Source organism: Artemia sp. Qi Xiang Cuo, chromosome 16 (assembly GCF_049724085.1).
Source record: "Artemia sp. Qi Xiang Cuo chromosome 16, ASM4972408v1, whole genome shotgun sequence".
NCBI lineage: Eukaryota > Metazoa > Arthropoda > Branchiopoda > Anostraca > Artemiidae > Artemia > Artemia sp. Qi Xiang Cuo.
In genome coordinates this window covers 27,811,543-27,831,407 of record NC_142809.1, presented here as the reverse complement: position 1 = coordinate 27,831,407, position 19,865 = coordinate 27,811,543, and the positions used below count along the sequence as shown (strand labels likewise).

The 19,865-nt window shown below is 32.5% G+C and overlaps 1 protein-coding gene across 1 annotated transcript in view; it reads left to right on the top strand.

Moving 5' to 3' along the window:
• Nucleotides 1-19,865, top strand: part of LOC148942743 (protein ST7 homolog) — a 90,095-nt gene that overhangs the window by 8,685 nt on the left and 61,545 nt on the right. Inside the window, exon 2 of the mRNA XM_089102625.1 lies at nt 5,489-5,571. Coding sequence (XP_088958751.1) covers nt 5,489-5,571 — 83 coding nt within the window. The remainder of the gene's footprint in view (nt 1-5,488; nt 5,572-19,865) is intronic.

Sequence of the window (19,865 nt, the reverse complement as noted above, 5' to 3'; positions counted from 1 at the left end):
AAGGCATAAAGGTGGAAATTTCACTACCAGCCCAAATCTCAACAAATGCTGGTATGCAGAAAGGGAGCCCTTTGAACTTGACTGTTATATCAAGCTACTACTACTACTAACAACTCACCACAGCGCCAACCCGCCTGAGGCAAACACAGCTACACACACCTCCTCCATGCCAATCTATTCAAAGCCTCCCTTTTTACACCCTCCCATGAGGTTTCTATTTCCTTTTGATCTTTCTTTATGATGTCCTCCCATCCCAGACGAGGACAACCTGCTCTCCATTTAGCCCTATATGGTTGGCCAAAAAGGACAATATTTGGCAATCTATCATCCTTCACCTGCACAACATGCCCTAGCCACCTCGACTTTTCTTTCATTATAGCCCTAGAAAGCGGTATTTAACCACATTTTTTGTACAGCTTACTGTTTGAAATGCAGTCAGTCAGCCAGGTACCCAGAACAATCAGTAAGCGATTTCTCTGGAAAACATCTAGCAAATCTTCATCCACTTTTCGGAGTACCCATGCTTCAGATCCATATTAATAATCTACATATTAATATTTGCAACTAATATTCTAATCTTGGTTTGCAGACTTATCTTCCTATTCTTCCAAGCTTTTTTTAACTGTGAAAAAACACCCTGAGCCTTGGCTATTCTACTTTTAACATCTTCACTGCTCCCACCGTCTTTACTAATAATACTACCAAGGTAAGTGAAGCTGCCCACCTAATCAATCTTTTTGTTACCCAATGTCACCTTTTCATATTCACTTATTCCTAGCCTTAGTGACTTAGTCTTCTTAACATTAATTTTCAAACCCATTCTAGTACCCTGAACTTGTTAAACATCTAAAAGTTCATTCATTTTGCTCACACTTTCATATAGGATGCTTAAATCATCACAATAATTTAAGTCCAGGGGACTTTTTCCTCCCAATTTGATTCTGTGGTCTCCTTAGGACAAAGTCCATCAAAATAATCCATATAAAGGCAATAGAACACAATTCTGCTTAATTCCTCATTTAATACAGAACCAGCTACTAACCCCATTACCAACCTTAACTGCAGCAGTGTTATTCTCTTACATAGAAGTAATTACTTTAATGTATTTGTCTGGTATATGTATCTGTGTTTAATGTATTTGTTGGGTATATGTCTTTGTAATTCTGTTGTCCCTGATAGTTTTCTTAGTGGCACAATTGCTTTGATTTTGAAGACAGGTAAAGATCCTAATAAGTGTGATTTGTATAGGCCTGTAACTGCTGCATGTAATAATAGCAAGTTATTTGAGTATATTTTATTACCTCATGTTATTGATTTAGTTAACTATGATGCAAATCAGTTTGGGTTTAAAAAAGAAATTGGTTGCCAGCATGCGCATCGAGCCATCTCAGTTCTTTTAAGAGAAGTTCAAGGGACTCGTTCTGCATATATGTGTACTTGATGTGTCCAAAGCTTTCAACAGTGTTGTTCATTCCCATGCCCTTTACTCTTTGTATGAGCTAGGGACAAACGCCTGTATTCTTTTGCTTTTAAAATTTTGGTATCTTAATTCTTTTGTAAGATTGAAATCAAATGGTCAGATTTTCGGGAATATTCCTGTTTGCTGTGGTGTAAGACAGGGAGGGGTGCTTTCTGCTTTCTCCATATATTTTCAGTGCTTGTTTATCTAGTGTTCTTTCAAAGATACCCTCTACCTGTTTTACCCAATTTTCAGAAATGTCTTACCTTGGATACGTCAACGATCTGCTACTTATTAGTTGGTTGAAAGTTGGGTTAGCACAGTGTTAATAAAGTCTGTTCTTCTCTTGAAAAAACTGGTTTATCCCTAAATATTGCCAAATGTGAATATTTGTCATTTAATAATAGGTTTGGTATGGGTGATTTAAATTGCCATCTTTTTGTTGTTCCCAGTGTTTCTAGTCTCAGGTGGCTTGGGATTTTGGTATGTGATTCAGTTTCAGCTCTCCGGCGAAAAATTGTATCTGATACTAAAGATAAATTAAAAATGGGTTATGCTAAGATTGTTGCTAATTGTGGTCGTTATAATAGGTGCGGTCTCGCGAAATTTTACTCGACTTTTTGTGATCATGCTATACTTTTTGTGTCTGGACTTTACCTTCTGTTTCGAGCAATCTGAATCTAATCCGCATTTATTATATCCGGTAGTGCAAGTTTCTTCTTTATTTGCCACGCTCCTACCCTAATAGAAAATAATTGCTCGGTTTGGTGCTACTGATATTATGGATATTCTGCAGAATCATCAACATGTAATTATTCCTGATGCGTGCTTAAGGTTAGGTCCTCATCATCGCCTCACCCGGTTGTTTAGTGCTGTTTGATATTTTTGTTTAATTATTTATTTGTCATTTTTGTAGTGAATTTTTCTTTCTTTCTTTTCTTTATTACTCCACTATTTTTTCCATTGTATGTGGGCTATAAATAAAATAATAAATAAATAATACCATACAGGGATAAAACCTTGGCTAAAGCTCTTCTATCAACAGAATCAAACGCTTGCTCATAATCTATAGAACTGAGAACCAAAGGTGTTTGACAACTCAGGCACTTCTCTATTATTAACCTAAGAGTGAAAAATTGGTAGACACATCCTCTACATTTTCTAAAACCGCACTGTTCTTCTTTTAAAACTTTGTCTACAGCATCTCTCAGTCTAAAAAGTATCTATTACTAAGTAATTTGCTACCTACAGAGACCAGACTAATGGTTCAATAATTACCGCACTCACTCTTATCACCTTTCTTATAAAGTGGCTTAGTTAAGGTTTTCCTAAAATCGTTAGGTATATCCCCTTTTTCAAAAATCATATTAATAATCTTCAGTAACTTATTTCTAACCTCAGAGTCACCATATTTAAGAAACTCATTTACCACACTATAAGCACCTGGAGCCTTATTTTTTTTTTATCCCTTTAGTACTGTTGCTAATCCTTCCTCACAAACCAATCTTCCTTTATATCCAAAGTATCACAAACTTTTTCATTCTGTTCTATATCTTTTCCTGCAACTCTCTTGATTTAACAAATTCTTAAAATGTTTTACCCATCTCTCTTTACCTCTTTCCTTATCACTAATTGTGGCCCTGTTCCTATCTTTAACTGGGACTAGTCCTGATTGACTACTCCCTCTCAATTTATTAACATGCCAGTACAATATTTTACTATTATGCCGTCTAGCTGCATCCTCCAGATCATCCACAATTTTATTCATGGCCTCCACTTCACACCTCCTTAGTTCATATTTTAATGCTTTCTCTACTTTTTTTACATTCCTTTTGTTTTCATATGATCTATCACTCAGATAATTCGTGTACAAGTCCCTTCTCCTTTTTATTAAACATAAAGCTTTTTCACTAATATTCTTAACTGCAGTCCTAGCTTTCTTCCCTACGACACTTTCAGCAACTTCACAAATTATTTTTCTTAAATTATTCCAACTCTCTTCCACATTGTCAAATTTTAAACTCTCAAGTTTCGTATTCAACTGTTCCTGGAAAGTTCCTCTGAAATTCTGATCCTGTAGTCTACCAACGTCATAACTTCCTGGGAGGTAGTTACCCTTCCGAAATATCACCTTTAAATTAACCCTAGACACTACTTGATGGTGATATTTACTTTTAACATCAATAACAGCACTCCTATATATCCTTGTGTCTTGTATTGATCCTGCCAGTCTTCAGTTTACTATAACATGATCAATAAGGTTTGCTGTCGTACCATCACGTGAATACCATGTTAACTTATAAGCCATTTTGCGACCAAACACCATATTGGTTATAACTAGATTTTTATACCTACAAAATTGCTAAAGTCTGTAGCATTGCTGTTTTCATTTCTTACACCAAATTTACCTAGGCTAGGATACCATTTATCCCTATTTCTACCGACCTGGGACCCTGTCTATTTGCTCCTGTAACTGTAAGTAAAATTCATCTGAGTTTCTTTCTTCCCTTTTTCCATATTGTATCTCCTAATATCTCCGTCAGTCGGTTCTACAGGGGCGTATAACTGATACCCTGAACTTTTTAGTCATAAAAGGAGCAATTAGTATTCTGTTATTAATACCTTCCCAGCCCAAACAAGACTTCGCTGCTTCCTCATTCATCATGAGCCCTACTCCCTGTCTGTGTACCCCATCCTTCCTGCCTGATTAAACAAATTATATATCACCTAATTATGCTTCCTACCCCCAGGATATGAGTTTCTGAAACCCCTAACAAGTCCAGTTCGAATTGTCTGAATTCGTCTGTCAAAATGTCGATACGATAGTCATTTTTTAACGTCGTAACATTCCAAGTTCCAATTTCCTTGTTCTTTAAATCATTGAAATTATATTGGCCTCACGTAAAGCAATGGTCCCGGGACCAGTGAAGGATGGGGATCATATATCTTCTCAAGTCTACACCAAAGTGCTTAAGCCGGCTTAGAACCGGACAGCAAGAAGTCCCTGAGATCTCCAGTATAAATGGAGGCTTTGTGAAATCCTGGGTCCATCTTGGTCACAACATGGTTTTCAGCACTTGGCGATGCACAGACAATCTCAAGCCTATTACCTCCGACTCGTTATATATTCATGCTGACAAATATTATGCTACTACAGGGAGGCATCCCATAGTTGATAAATTACCTAGAAAGAGGTTTTTCAGCCCGAAAACGCCCGTCAAAACAGTCCAAGCCCAGAAGAATTATCCAATAATCAGAATCACGTGTGAATGCTGTGTCGTTCGCATTGATATATCAAGTTATATCAAGCCCTTGAGATTAAAGCTAGAGATCAACAAGCTAAAGCTAGAGGTCCTCCAGTCATACGTAATTAAGAGGTTGAATAGTTCTGGATCAAAGTTGACATATCTTACTTTCTATTAAATCTTTGTCTTGCGGGGGGGGGGGGGGTAGCAGAGGTTCCATGAGCCTGCTTGGGTCCTCCAATCACGCAGATTGAGATTGTCAGTTGTATTGAAAAGGCAAAACAGGATTAATTTTTTGAGAATTTTTCCGCCGATTTTCTTGCTTAATAGAGCATAACTTTCCACATGAGCTGATCATTTTACTGCATTAATCAGCTTTGAATTTTTTTCAAAGCCCTTAAAAAAAGCCCTTTTTGAAAAAAAACCTTAAAATACCCCTAATCTGATACATTGTTCCGTATTTTCATTCTTTCTTCATGTGTATATTTTTGCGTTTTATTGCTTTTGATTAACCATGACTTTTGACTTTCTTTGCTCTTATGAGGTTTTCTTGATCCATGGTTTAATTAGACTGTTCAAAATATCCTAGTAAATATTTGTTCCTGTTTTTACGTCTAATTCCTAACCTGTTGCCTCTGAAAAAGAGAGATTATCCTCTTGAAGAGAATTGGTCTCCGCGCCTGGAACTCTCCATGCGCTTTCTAAATATAATATCACAGAGGGATCAATAAAATGAGATAGGTCTTTAGCTGTTTTTGAATACATTGTTTAATCTTATTTTTAGCGGGAATGTTTCTCAGCACACTGACCCCCAAATTTTATGTTGCTCTTACTGGCACTTCATCTCTGATATCTGGATTAATATTGGTGAGTTTTTTTTGCTTTTACTTAGAACTAGCTTGTACGTACAAAGCCTATAGAAAAGTTGTCTGTTTTGAATCCAGTAGAAAATTATTTTCTGTTTTTGGAGTGAACTCGTGTCTCCAACTCGTGAACTCGTGAAGCTTGAAGTCTTCTTATCATGTCCAAAATCAAAATCTAGAATTTCCTACTTTTTTCGCGAAGTAGTTATTGTGCTTTTAAGTTTTCTTCGGGGTGTATTTTTTCAATGGTCTTATTCACAGAGGTGCATCTACATTTCAGAAGAAAGGTGAAACCAGCCATGATTGGGACAAAGACTTTTGGATATCTCTAGCTCAAAGATTATTAACTAACAAAATTATAAGTAGGTTTAATGTTGTCAGAAGGAAAATCATTATTATGTTGTTTGCCTTAATTTTTTATATTGGTTTCAAATTTAGTTCCTCAAAAGACAACAAAAATGTCCTAGGGATACTTGGAAATCTTACTTCCGCATTTCAGTAAAATAGGACTCTATGAAAAACACGTGCTGGTTCAGGCACAACGTTGTTGTTTCTCAAATCATAGGCGTTGGCCCTAGGGACGGGATGGCCGGGACCATCCCCAACATATCTGGGATGACCAAGCGTTTCTATTCAAACAGGTTTGAAAATGATTCTTAAACAGCATAGGGACGCCAATTCACCGTTCGGGGGGGGGGGGCAGGATTCTTTTTGTATTTTCAATGAAGGTACGAAAACAGGTATTTTTAAAAATCTATGGGCGGGGATGTTGAATTTTGTTTTTCTTTCGACTTTTCAATGAAAATACCAAGAAAAGGTGCCCCCATCTCCCCAATGAAAGAGCATGCATTCCATTTCAGCATATTGGGACCTGGTTGATACAGGTAGTTAGAGCTTCAGTTGCATATGAAAAACTAATAACCTAGCATACAAGCCACAAATGCAAATGCAATAAATAGTGACTCTAAAAGAGGATGGACAGATATTTTCCTATATATTTGACAACACGCACCTTCTTTCCTTTGTATACTTAAGTCTGACTTTTTTTCTCCTCGGATCTCAAAAATGAATGCTCCAACACGAATCCAATGAGACAAAACGCTAAAACCCTTAATCACTGTGCTTTAAGAATGAAATAGTATATTTATTTCTATCTACTTTAAACGATACTATTTTCAGTTCAAAAATCCTGCAAGACAGCTGATAAATAAACACTTGCATTACAATTACCAACTTGCTGTATTTGTTGCACTCAAATTTAAAATTATTGGGTAAAGAGAGTGGAGTTGAAGTGACTGTAGCCACCTTCACATATAAGATGATTTCTTTTCGCTTTGAGTTTTATTTTGATTAAATATGAAAGGATTTATAAATGATTTTAAGAATTTGAGACCTTTTTCAACATAGACAGTGACAAGCAAAGTAATATATACCAAAATTTTGGCTAAATAACCAATAGCAATCCTCGGTAAAAGAGAAATAACTAAACAAAAACTATAAGAATAACTCACGATTGAAAACGACACGATAAAAACGAAAACCAGTTCAAAGAGCCTTAACACTAACATCGAAGGAAGTTTATTTAATAGGTTCAGCTGCCTTCTAGGTATGTGAACCCGAATCAGCCTCTTTGAGGAATATAGGAGGAGGAAGCAAATTTTTGTTTTCACAACATTTAATAAAAGGAGCTACCTGATTTAAACAAAACTTAGTGATAAGAAAGCGCTAATTCTCGTTGTTTGTGGTTCTGGCCATAGCTGACATCTGTAGGGAAGAGGTTTCTAAATTCTGATTTATGGGTCTGTAGCCAATCGAGTGGAGGCAGGGGGTTTAAAAATTTTACCGTTTCCCTGAAGATGTCCTCTGGTATCAACAAAACTTAATGGCAAACAAGGGGTGTGAAGGTGAAAAAAACACAAGAAGAAAAACCTGTAGTAATAACAGCTCACAAATAGGATGTTCCTGCTGTAACTGCAGAGATGATCATCCTGCACAGAGAGTTGTCAGTTTCAGCATTCTCCAGTTTGTACAACGCCCCCTCTCAAGCCATCTTGAAAACCAAGGAAAATCCTATTTTAGTGTAGCTATCTCCTTTCTTTTTAACAGAGGCGAGCGTATCTAACCAAGGGTAGTAAATTATCATGATGCAGTTCATACCGACTGAAATCAGAAGCCCTGACGTCTTTTAAGGTACAGAAGAGATCCGGTCACATTAAAGTGCCTTTTCTGCCACAAAACAAAAAGTTTCACCCAAATAGAACACAATGCGAATAAATAGAAATTCTGAGATGGCCAGTCTATCTTCATAGTTTTAGACTAAAGGTTTACAATCCCTCGTCTTGAAAACTGTGGCCTCGGCCCATATTGAAAATGGAGCCTTCTTGCGGTTGAAACCAGTGGTTGAATATCGTCTACTACCTTATCGATTTGTTTAGAAACTGTGGGTATCCCCGTTGCATCTTTCGTTTTCTTTTTAGATGTTTGTAGAAGTAGCTGCAACCCAGGAAAAAGCGAACTGTTGCTCTTTGTAACCGAACTTTTAAAAACACATTTTCAGAGAAGTTGTCTTGTGAAATTATCTCGCAGTTGGTAATTTTTAAGACCTTTCATAACTTGGATTGCACACATGCTGCTCTACAGAAGTCTAGGTCGTGAAATTGCTGTTCTATTGACAATCGGGATAATGAGCCTATAATCCATATTGTGAATTCGACAAAGCTTGGAGAAAAAGATTGTAGGTTTGAATAGCCGATTTTGCCGTGCCTCAGGTCAAGTTCGTAAATTTTGCTGTTCCATAATCTACAATTCGACAATGCAGTCTTATAAACTGGTTTTGAAAACTTCTTTTTTCCAATGATAATTTTAAATCTTGTTTCAAAATTCTGGTTTGTCAGTCGAAAACGCCCTTAATTCTCGTTGTCAAAGTGAGCTAAATTGCCACTGTCGATAGTATCTAATCGGAGTCTTGCAAATTGAATATATATTGAAAAAAGGAAAAAAATATTTACTTCACCATACCAGTTTAATCAAGCCAAGGTATTAGTCTAAATCTTTGTACTTTGCTGCTTCTAAGAAAGAATCTGGGGATAATATGGACCTGAACTCCAGAATTTCCTCAGAAATTTGAATGAAGTCAGAAATAATTCTTATTTTTAATGCTACATTTCCACAAAAAGTCACGTTGAGCTTTTTTTGTATCATTATTAGGTTTGATAAAATACATTTTGGTGAGTTTATTGTGAATATAAAACAAAATAAAATATTCACTTAAAACACGTTTTCTGATGGATTTAAAGAGTGAAGTTGAAAATTAAAACGAACAGAAAATATTGCTTCACAGTCTATGCAAGGTATACCTATAAAACTATCTCCAATATACTGTCTCGCGATTAGTTACCATTTTTGCAGAACTGTGCAAAATTAGTGTTTTACTGAAAACACAAATCCCATGCAAGAAAACGCACATTCTCTTGGAGCAGATACGTCCTTAAGTAGCCTGCAGAAAATGAAAGGCTACTTAACAAGTCTTTCAATAGTATCTCACAAGCTATGATATCGATAACTTTTTGTATATATAGCTATAGTAACTTTTTTTGTAATACTTGCAAAATTCAAGTCGTTAAGCTGCATACAAAAATGACTACTTTATAAGATAACCTACTAGTCTTACCAGCCGTAATAGCAATTGCTAGTAATATGTAATTTTAAACTCTTGACATCTACTTTATTATTATTCTAAATCAAACACAAGAAAATATACCATAAACTCCAGAAATCTAGTCACTTCTTCCGATAGTACAAAGAATTTGAAGCTGTGGTGCGAACTCCTGAAGATGGTCTATAGCCTTGACATTTATTCGGACACCTTCATTTCAGGTTATTCTGTAATTTAGTAATGAAATATTCATTTTCAAGCCAACAAAGAAAGTTATGCATTGGCTCGGGCTCATTTTGCAGAACAAATAAAGCGAATTTACACCATATTAAATAAAAAAAATAAGCTTTCAACTGAAAGTAAGGAGAAATATTAAACTCAAACTTACAGAAATTATTCTCGAATATGAAGGGGTTGCTCCATCCTCAATACCTTGCTCTTCACGTTAAAGTTTTTGGCACTTTTAAAAAAGCTTCCTATTCTAAATAAAAGGCCCTTGTGTTTCAGGAGTCGTTCCTACAAAATTGGGACAAACAGTCAAACTTTAGCGTAAAGAGCAAGGTACCGAGGAGGGAGGCAACCCCTTCAAATACGGAATAATTATGTTTCTTTTGAGCTTTAATGGAAATTTTCACCCACGTCAAATACTACCCTTCTCGTGAAATTCCCGCCGAATAATTTATTCCTCTCTGAAATCCCCCCTTCGTAAAATATCTTGCAGAAGATTCAACCTAAAAAAGTTTCCTTGAAAGTTCACCCCGGGAATTTTCCTCTACACGGAAATTATCCCCATGGAAACCCATCTCAAGCATAGATTCCCCCCCCCCCTCGTGAAAAACTTCTGTATACTTCCCAATAATAAATTCTATATGTAAAAATGAGTAAATTTTATAACTTAAAGACATATTCCTGTGGTCTGGTGGGGGGGTCATGTTTTCTTCAAAATCATAGTTTTAGGACTTTTCAACCATGCAGAACAAAATGGCGGCCTTAAAATTCATCGGGCGATATTGGGCAGCAGGGGCGTGGGAGGGGGGATAGTTGCCCTCCAATCGTTTTGGTCACTTAAAAAGGGCACTAGAACTTTTAATTTGTGTTCAAATGAGCCTTCTCTCAATGTTCTAGGGCCATTGGTTCGATACGATCACCCCTGGAAAAAAACAACACACGCATCCGTTATTTTTCTTCTGACAAAAAATACAAAATTCCACGTTTTTGTAGATTCTTCATAGACTGCGAAGCAATAATTTTTTTTTTCGTTGTCGGTTTCAATTTTGCTCTTTAATTCTGTCTGAAAAAAATTGTCTTCTGTCAGGAAAAATATTTTTGGGTGGTTAGATGCCTACGAACTTTTTCATCTATAACTGAACAGAAAAACATATTTAATGAAGTTTTCTGCTTCGTGTAATGTTGACTTCAGTAGGGAGGGCATAATGACTCCAGGGGGGAGTGACGACACAGTCAGTTTATCGATCGAGTGTAATGGGGTCAATGTCCCCCTTTTTCAAGGTCGGTTTATTTGTTGTTTCTAGGTGTAGTGACTCCAGGGTGAAGTTTGCACATGCGCACTGACGGGAACAATGTAGGGATCGACTCGAGGGGAGAGAATTTCTGAGAAATTGATTTGCATAATCGAAGGGGAAGTAGATTTCTGAGAAATTGTATTACATAATCTGACGGTGAATTATTGATCCATAAAAGGGGAATTAGAAATGACATCATTGTTTCCTAGGAATTATGCGGGACTCTAAAGAGATAGATATTCCATTTTTAAATATGGCTTCTCCAATCCTTAGTGACAGAGATATATTAATATTCTATCGAAGCCATAATAGTGTAAGTAGGAACACCTTAGAGATGAAGAGATTAACGCGGGAATTTTTCCCGGGGAATTTCAAATGTGAAAGCGAAGGGACGCTAAAACAAAAGGAACACGTAAATATTACGTTTAGGGATTTTTTAGGCGAAACCCTTTGAGACATTTTAGAAGATGATTTAGGCGAAACAGTTTGAGACATTTCAGAAGATGAATTGGGCGAAACAGTTCGAGACATTTTAGAAGATGATTTTAGAAGATGATTTGGGGTGAAACTCTGTGGTCGTTATAATACACAAGTTCCATTTGAACATTGTTGTAAGGTCCCCATACCCCAAACCCAAAGGCCCCCCGGGCCCCCCATTTTTTTAAAATACTTTTTTGTGCACTTGAGACACAGAAGGGCCCCCTACATTTCAAAAGGCTTTATTATATCTTTTCAGAACAAGTTCTTTACGTAATGTCCTTCTTAAACCAATTTTACAAGTTGAAGTTCCCATCTTTTCGACCCACAACTTTACTTTACGGCTTTTTGCATACCCCAACACCAAGCAATTATTTTCAAAGGCTTTATTATATCTTTTCATAACAAGTTCTTTTCACAACGTCCTTCCTAAACCAATTTTACAAGTTGAAGTACTCATCTTTTTCCCCACAACTTTACTTTACGACTTTTTGCATACCCCGACACCAAGCAATACTTTTCAAATGGCTTTATTATATCTTTTCAGAACAAGTTCTTTACTTAATGTCCTTTCCTAAACCAATTTTACAAGTTGAAGTACTCATCTTTTCCCCCACAACTTTACTTTACGACTTTTTGCACGCCCCAACATCAAGCAATACTTTTCAAAATGCTTGATTATATCTTTTCAGAACAAGTTCTTTACGTAATGTCCCTCCTAAACCCATTTTACAAGTTGAAGTACTCATCTTTTTCCCCACAACTTTACTTTACGACTTTTTGAATACCCCAATATCAAGCAAAACTTTTCAAATGGCTTTATTATATCTTTTCAGAACAAGTTCTTTACGTAATGTCCTTCCTAAACCAATTTTACAAGTTGAAGTACTCATCTTTTTCCCCACAACTTTACTTTACGGATTGTTTACATGCCTCAACATCAAGCAATACTTTTCAAAAGGTTTTATTATATCTTTTCAGAACATGTTCTTTACGTAATATCCTTCCTAAACCAATTTTACAAGTTGAAGTACTCATCTTTTTCCCCACAACTTTACTTTACAACTTTTTGAATGCTCAAACATCAAGCAATACTTTTCAAAAGGCTTTATTATATCCTTTCCGAACAATTTCTTTACTTAATGTCCTTCCTAAACCAATTTTACAAGTTGAAGTACTTATCCTTTTCCCCACATCTTTACGGCTTTTTTACATGACTAAATACCAAACAATACTGTTCAAAAGGCTTTATTATATCTTTTCAGAACATGTTCTTTACGTAATGTCCTTTCTAAATCAATTTTACAAGTTCTAAATTTTTCCGTAGTACATAGAAAAAGCTATACCATAGTTGTGAATATTTTCCCAGAAGATAAAAAGTTCTACTTCAATTTTAAATTTTCTTAACGAAGTGAAGAAAAGTTCAAGTTTTATTCTGAATTTTCTCAATGAACAAGAAATAAGTCCAAATTTTTCCAAATAATATAAAATTTTCCACTTCGGTTCAGATTTTTCTCAAAGGGGTGAAAAAATTTAAAATACTGTTCCAAATTTTTCATAGAAGATAGTAAAGTTCAAGTTCTCTTCTGAATTTTACCAAAGAACAATTCAATTCTAATTTCTCCAGAGAATAAAAATCTTACACTTCAGTTCTTTATTTCACAAGGACATAAATAAATTTAAAGTTCTATTCTAAATTTTTCGGTGGAAGATAGAAAAAGTAATATCATAGGTGTGAATATTTTCCTGTCAGTTCTGGTTTTTCTCAAAGAGATGAAGATAAAAAGTTCTACTTCAATTTTTAATTTTCTCGACGAAGTGAAGAAAAGTTCAAGTTCTATTCTGAATTTTCACAATGAAAAAGAAATAAGTTATTGGTCAATTCTATTTTTCCATATAATATAAAAATTTTCCACTTCAGTTCAGATCTTTCTCAAGAAGATGAAAAATTTAAAATACTGTTCTAAATTTTTCGCAGAAGATAGAAAAGTTCAATTTCACCTTTAAATTTTAACAAAGAAAACAATTCAAGTCTAATTTTTCAAGATAAAATAAAAATCTTCCATTTGAGTTATTAATTTCACAGACATAAAGAAATTTTAAGTTCTTATCTAAATTTTTCAGTTGAAGATAGAATAAAGTAATACCATAGTTGTGAATATTTTCCCGTCAGTTATTTTTTTTCTTGAAGAGTATAAAAATTTAAAGTTATGTTCTAAATTTGTCATGGAAGATAGGAAACTCCAAGTTCTCTTCTGAATTTACCATAGAAAACACTTCAATTCTTATTTTTCCAGAGAAAATTAAGATCTTCAACTTCACTACTATATTTCACACAGACATAAAGAAACTCAAAGTTATATTCTAAATTTTTCGATGGAAGATCGAAAAAGTAATACCATAGTTTTGAATATTTTCCCGGAAGATAAAAAGTTCTACTTCAATTTTAAATTTTCTGAACGAAGTGAAGAAAAGTTTAACTTCTCTTCTGAATTTTTTCAATGAAAAAGAAACAAGTTATAGATCAATTCTATTTTTCCAGTGAAAATATAAATTTTCAACTACAGTTCTTTATTTCACAAAGACATAAATAAATTTTAATGTCAATTAAAATTTGTTCTGTGGAAGATAGAACAAGTAATACCATAGTGGTGAATATTATCCCGTCAGTTCTTTTTTTTCTCAAAAAGATGAAAATATTAAAGTTATGTTCTAAATTTTTAATAGAATATATTTAAGTCCAAGTTCTCTTCTGAATTTTACCAAAGAACATAATTCAAGTCTTATGTTTCCAGAGAAAATTAATATCGTACACGTCACGACCATATGTCACAAATACATAAATAAACTCAAAGCTCTATTATAAATTTTTCGATGGACGATAGAAATAGTAATACAATAGTTGTGAATTTTTTAAGGAAGTTATAAATTTATACTTAAATCTTAAATTTTCTCAACCAAGTGAAGAAAAGTTCAAGACAGTTTCCACTTTAATTCTAAATTTTCTCAATGAAGTGAAGAAAAGTTTAAGTTCTCTTCTAATTTTCCCAAGAAAATAAAAAGGTTCCACTTCAGTTATGGTTTTTCTCAAAGAGATGAAAAATTTAAAATTCTGTTCTAAATTTTACTGTAGATACTTTGATTCTGAATTTTCCCTCCAAGAAGAAAAAAGGTTCCGCTTTAATTCTATATTTTCTCAAAAAAGTGAAGAAAAGTTCAAGTTCTCTTCTGAATGTTTTCCCAGAGAAGAGAAAAGGTTCCCCTTTAATTATGAGAGTTTTTACAACGAAGTGAAGAAAAGTTCAAGTTCTCTTCTGAATTTTCTCCAAGAAAAGAAAAAACTTATAGTCCAATTCTAATTTTCTCTTAATTCTAATTCAATCCCCGTTCAAAATCCTTCCACACGGAGATTTTTTATTTTCTTTGGAGAAAATTAGAATTGGACTATAACTCTTTTTCTTTTCTTTGAGAAAATTCAGAAGAGAACTTGAACTTCTCTTCACTTCGTTGAGAAAATTTAAAATTTATCCAGAGAAAATAAAAATCTTCCACTTCACTTCTTTATTTCCTAAAGACATAAAGAAATTTAAAGTTCTATTCTAAATTTTTCGATGGAAGATAGAAAAAGTAATACCATAGTTGTGAATATTTTCCTGGAAGATAAAAAGTTCTACTTCAATTTTAAATTTTCTCAATGAAGTGAAGATAAGTTCAACTTCTCTTCTGAATTTTTTCAATGAAAAAGAATTAAGTTATAGATCAATTCTATTTTTTCAGGGAAAATAAAAATCTTCCACTTCAGTTTTAATTTCACAAAGACATAAAGAAATTTTAAGTTCAAATCTAAATTGTTTGGTGTGAGATAGAACAAGTAATACCATACTGGTGAATATTTTACCGTCAGTTCTTTTTTTTCATGAAGAGCTTAAATTTTTGAAGTTCTGTTCTAAATTTTTATAGAATATAGAAAAGTCCAAGTTCTCTTATGAATTTTAAAAATGAACACAATTCACTTCTAATTTTTCCAGAGATAAACAAAAATCTGAAACTTCAGTTCTTTATTTCACAAAGACATGAAGAAATTTAAAGTTCTATTCTAAATTTTTTGATGGAAAATAGAAAAAGTAATACCATAATTGTGAATATTTTCCTGGAAGATAAAAAGTTCTACTTCAATTTTAAATTTTCTCAACGAAGTAAAGAAAAGTTCAATTTCTATTCTGAATTTTCTCAATGAAAAAGAAATACTTATTGATCAATTCTATTTTTCCAAATAATATAAAAATTTTCCACTTCTGTTCAGATTTTTCTCAAAGAAATGAATAAATTTTAAATAATTTTCCAAATTTTTCATAGAAGATAGAAAAGTTGAAGTTCTCTTCTGAATTTTACCCAAGAACACAATTCAATTCTAATTTCTCCAGAGAAAATAAACATCTTCCATTTCAGTTTTATGTTCACCAAGACATAAAGAAATTTAAAGTTTTATTTTACATTTTTCCTTAGTAGATAGAAAAAGTTATACCGTAGTTGTAAATATTGTCCCGGAAGATAAAAAGTCCTGCTTCAATTTTAAATTCCCTCAGCGAAGTAAAGAAAAGTTCAACTTCTATTCTGAATTTTCTCAATGAAAAGAAATAAGTTATTGATCAATTCTATTTTTCAAAACAATATAAAAATTTTGCACTTCAGTTCAGATTTTTCTCAAAGAGATGAAAAAATTTTAAATAATGTTCCAAATTTCTCATAGAAGATAGAAAAGTTGAAGTTCTCTTCTGAATTTTACCAAAGAACACAATTCAATTCTAATTTCTTCAGAGAAAATAAAATCTTCCACTGCAATTTTAAGTTCACCAAAACATAAAGAAAATTAAAGTTCTATTCTAAACTTTTTCCCTAGTAGATAGAAAAAACTATACCATAGTTGTGAATATTTTCCCGGAAGATAAAAAGTTCTAATTCAATTTTAAATTTTCTCAACGAAGTGAAGAACAGTTCAAGTTCTATTCTGAATTTTCTCAATGAAAAAGAAATAAGTTATTGTTCAATTCTATTTTTCCAAATAATATAAAATTTCCACTTCAATTCAGATCTTTCTCAAAGAGATAAAAACAATCTAAAATAATGCTCCAAATTTTTAATAGAAGATAAAAAAGTTCAAGTTCTTTTATAAATTGTGCCAGAGAACACAATTCAATTCTAATTTCTCCAGATAAAATAAAAATCTTCCACTTCAGTTTTTGTTTTCACAAAGACACAAAGAAATTTAAAATTCTATTCTAAATTTTTCCGTAGAAGATGGAAAAAGCTTTACCATAGTTGTGAATATTTTCCCGGAAGATAAAAAGTTCTACTTCAATCTTAAATTTTCTCAACGAAGTGAATTTTCTCACTGAAAAAGAAGTAAGTTATTGATCAATTCTATTTTTCCAAATAATATAAAAATTTCCACTTCAGTTCAGATTTTTCTCAAAGCGATGAAAAATCTAAAATAAGGTAACAAATTTTTCATATAATATAAAAACGTTAAAGTTCTCTTCTGAATTTTACCAAAGAACACAATTCTAATTTCTCCAAAGAAAATAAAAATCTTCCAATTCAGTTTTTAATTTCACAAGGAAACAAAGAAATTTAAAGTTCTCTTCTAAATTTTACCTTAGAAGATAGAAAAAGACATACCATAGTTTTGAATATTTGCTATGAAGACAAAAACTTCTACTTATATTCTAAATTTTCTCTACGAAGTGAGGAAAAGTTCGACTTCTCTTTTGAATTTTCTCAATGAAAAGAAATAAGTTATTGATTAATTCTATTTTTCCAGGGAAAATAAAAATTTTCCACTTCAGTTCAGATCTTTCTCAAAGAGACGAAAAATTTAAAATACTGTTCCAAATTTTCTCAATGAAAAAGAAATAATTTATTGATCAATTCTATTTTTCCAGGGAAAATATAAAACTTCAACTACGGTTCTTTGTGTCACAAAGATAAATAAATTTTGATGTCATATAAAATTTGTTTAGTTTGAGATAGAAAAAGTAATATACGACGGATGAATCTTGTCCCTTAAGTTCATTTTTTTAATGAAATCTTTAAAATAATGAAATTATTTTTTAAATTTTTAAACAATATATTTTACTCGTAATTCTCTTATGAATTTAAACATATAAAACGATTCAATTCTAATTTTTCCAGAGAAAATAAAAATCTTCCTCTCCAGTTCCTTATTTCACAAAGACATAAAGAAATTTAAAGCTATATTCTAAATTTTTTGATGGAAGATCGAAAAAGTAATACCATAGTTGTGAATATTTTCCCGGAAGATAAAAAGTTATACTTCAATTTTAAATTTTCTCAACGAAGGGAAGAAAAGTTCAAGACAGTTTCCACTTTAATTCTAAATTTTCTCAATGAAATGAAGAAAAGTTCAAGTTCTCTTCTATTTTTCCCAAGAAAATAAAAAGGTTCCACTTCAGTTCTGGTTTTTCTCAAAGAGATGAAAAATTTAAAGTTCTGTTCTAAATTTTACTGTAGATACTTTGATTCTGAATTTTCCCTCCAAGAAGAAAAAAGGTTCCGCTTTAATTCTATATTTTCTCAAAAAAGTGAAGAAAAGTTCAAGTTCTCTTCTGAATGTTTTCCCAGAGAAGAGAAAAGGTTCCCCTTTAATTATGAGAGTTTTTACAACGAAGTGAAGAAAAGTTCAAGTTCTCTTCTGAATTTTCTCCAAGAAAAGAAAAAACTTATAGTCCAATTCTAATTTTCTCCAAAGAAAATAAAAAATCTCCGAGTGGAAGGATTTTGCACGGGGATTGATTTTACATTTGGAGGGGAGTTTTCCAGGGATGAAATTTTCAGGGGAAATTTAACCGATTTTTTCCGGAGATGTAAGCTAAATTAACCTTACCTATGGTTTTGGAGGTTAGATGAACGAGCTTGAAAAATTGTCTTTAATAATAGAACGACGTACTCATATTCTAATTTAGAAATTTGAAGAGTAAATCCCTAATACAAAGGAGCTAAAATTTAATTTAAAAGTTAGCTTACATCTCTGGAAAAAAATGGTAAAATTTCCCCTGAAAATTTCATCCCTGGAAAACCCCCCTCCACGTGTAAAATCAATCCCCGTTCAAAATCCTTCCACACGGAGATTTTTTATTTTCTTTGGAGAAAATTAGAATTGGACTATAACTTTTTTTCTTTTCTTTGAGAAAATTCAGAAGAGAACTTGAACTTCTCTTCACTTCGTTGAGAAAATTTAAAATTGAAGTAGAACTTTTTATCTTCTGGGAAAATATTCACAACTATGGTATAGCTTTTTCTATCTACTACGGAAAAATAGATTTATTTGGAAAAATAGAATTAATCAATAACTTATTTCTTTTTCATTGAGAAAATTCAGAATAGAACTTGCGTCACTTTGTAGAGAAAATTTAAAATTGAAGTAGAACTTTTTATCTTCTGGGAAAATATTCACAACTATGGTATAGCTTTTTCTATCTACTACGGAAAAATAGATTTATTTGGAAAAATAGAATTAATCAATAACTTATTTCTTTTTCATTGAGAAAATTCAGAATAGAACTTGCGTCACTTTGTAGAGAAAATTTAGAATTGAAGTAGAACTTTTTATCTTTATAGCAAATATTCACAACTATGGTATAGTTTATTCTATCTTATACGGAAAAATTAAGAAGAGAACTTTAAACTTCTTTGTTTCCTGGTTAAATTTAAAACTGAAGTGAAAGATTTTTATTTTCTCTTGAGAAATTAGAAATGAATTGTGTTCTTTGATAAAATTGATAAAAGAACTTGAACTTTTCTATCTTCTATGAAAAACTTGGAACATTATTTTCGATTTTTCACCGCTTTGAGAAAAATCAGAAATGAAGCGGAAATTTTTATATTATTTGGAAAAATAGAATTGATTAAGAACTTACTTATTTTTCAGTTAGATAATTCAGAATGGAACTTGAACTTTTCTTCACTTCGTTGAGAGAATTTAAAAATTAATTAGAACTTTTTATCTTCCGGGTAAATTTTCACAACTATGGTATAGCTTTTTCTATCTACTACGGAAAAATTTAGAATAGAACTTTAAATTTCTGTGTGTCTTTGTGAAAATAAAAATGAAGTGGAAGATTTTTATTTTCTCTGGAGAGATTAGAATTGAATTGTGTTCTTTGCTTAAAATTCAGAAGAGAACTTGAACTTTTGTATCTTCTATGAAAAATTTGGAACATTATTTTAAATTTTTCATCTCTTTGAGAAAAATCTGAACTGAGTTGGAAATTTTTATATTTTTTGGAAAAATAGAATTGATCAATAACTTATTTCTTTTTCATTGTGAAAATTCAGAATAGAACTTGAACTTTTCTTCACTTCGTTGAGAAACTTTAAAATTGAAGTAGAACTTTTTATCTTCTGGGAAAATATTCACAACTATGGTATAGCTTTTTCTATCTACTACGGAAAAATTTAGAATAGAACTTTAAATTTCTTTATGTCTTGGTGAACTTAAAACTGAAGTGGGAGATTTTTATTTTCTCTGGAGAAATTAGAATTGAATTGTGTTCTTTGGTAAAATTCAGAAGAGAACTTGAACTTTTCTATCTTCTACGAAAAATTTGGAACATTATTTTAAAT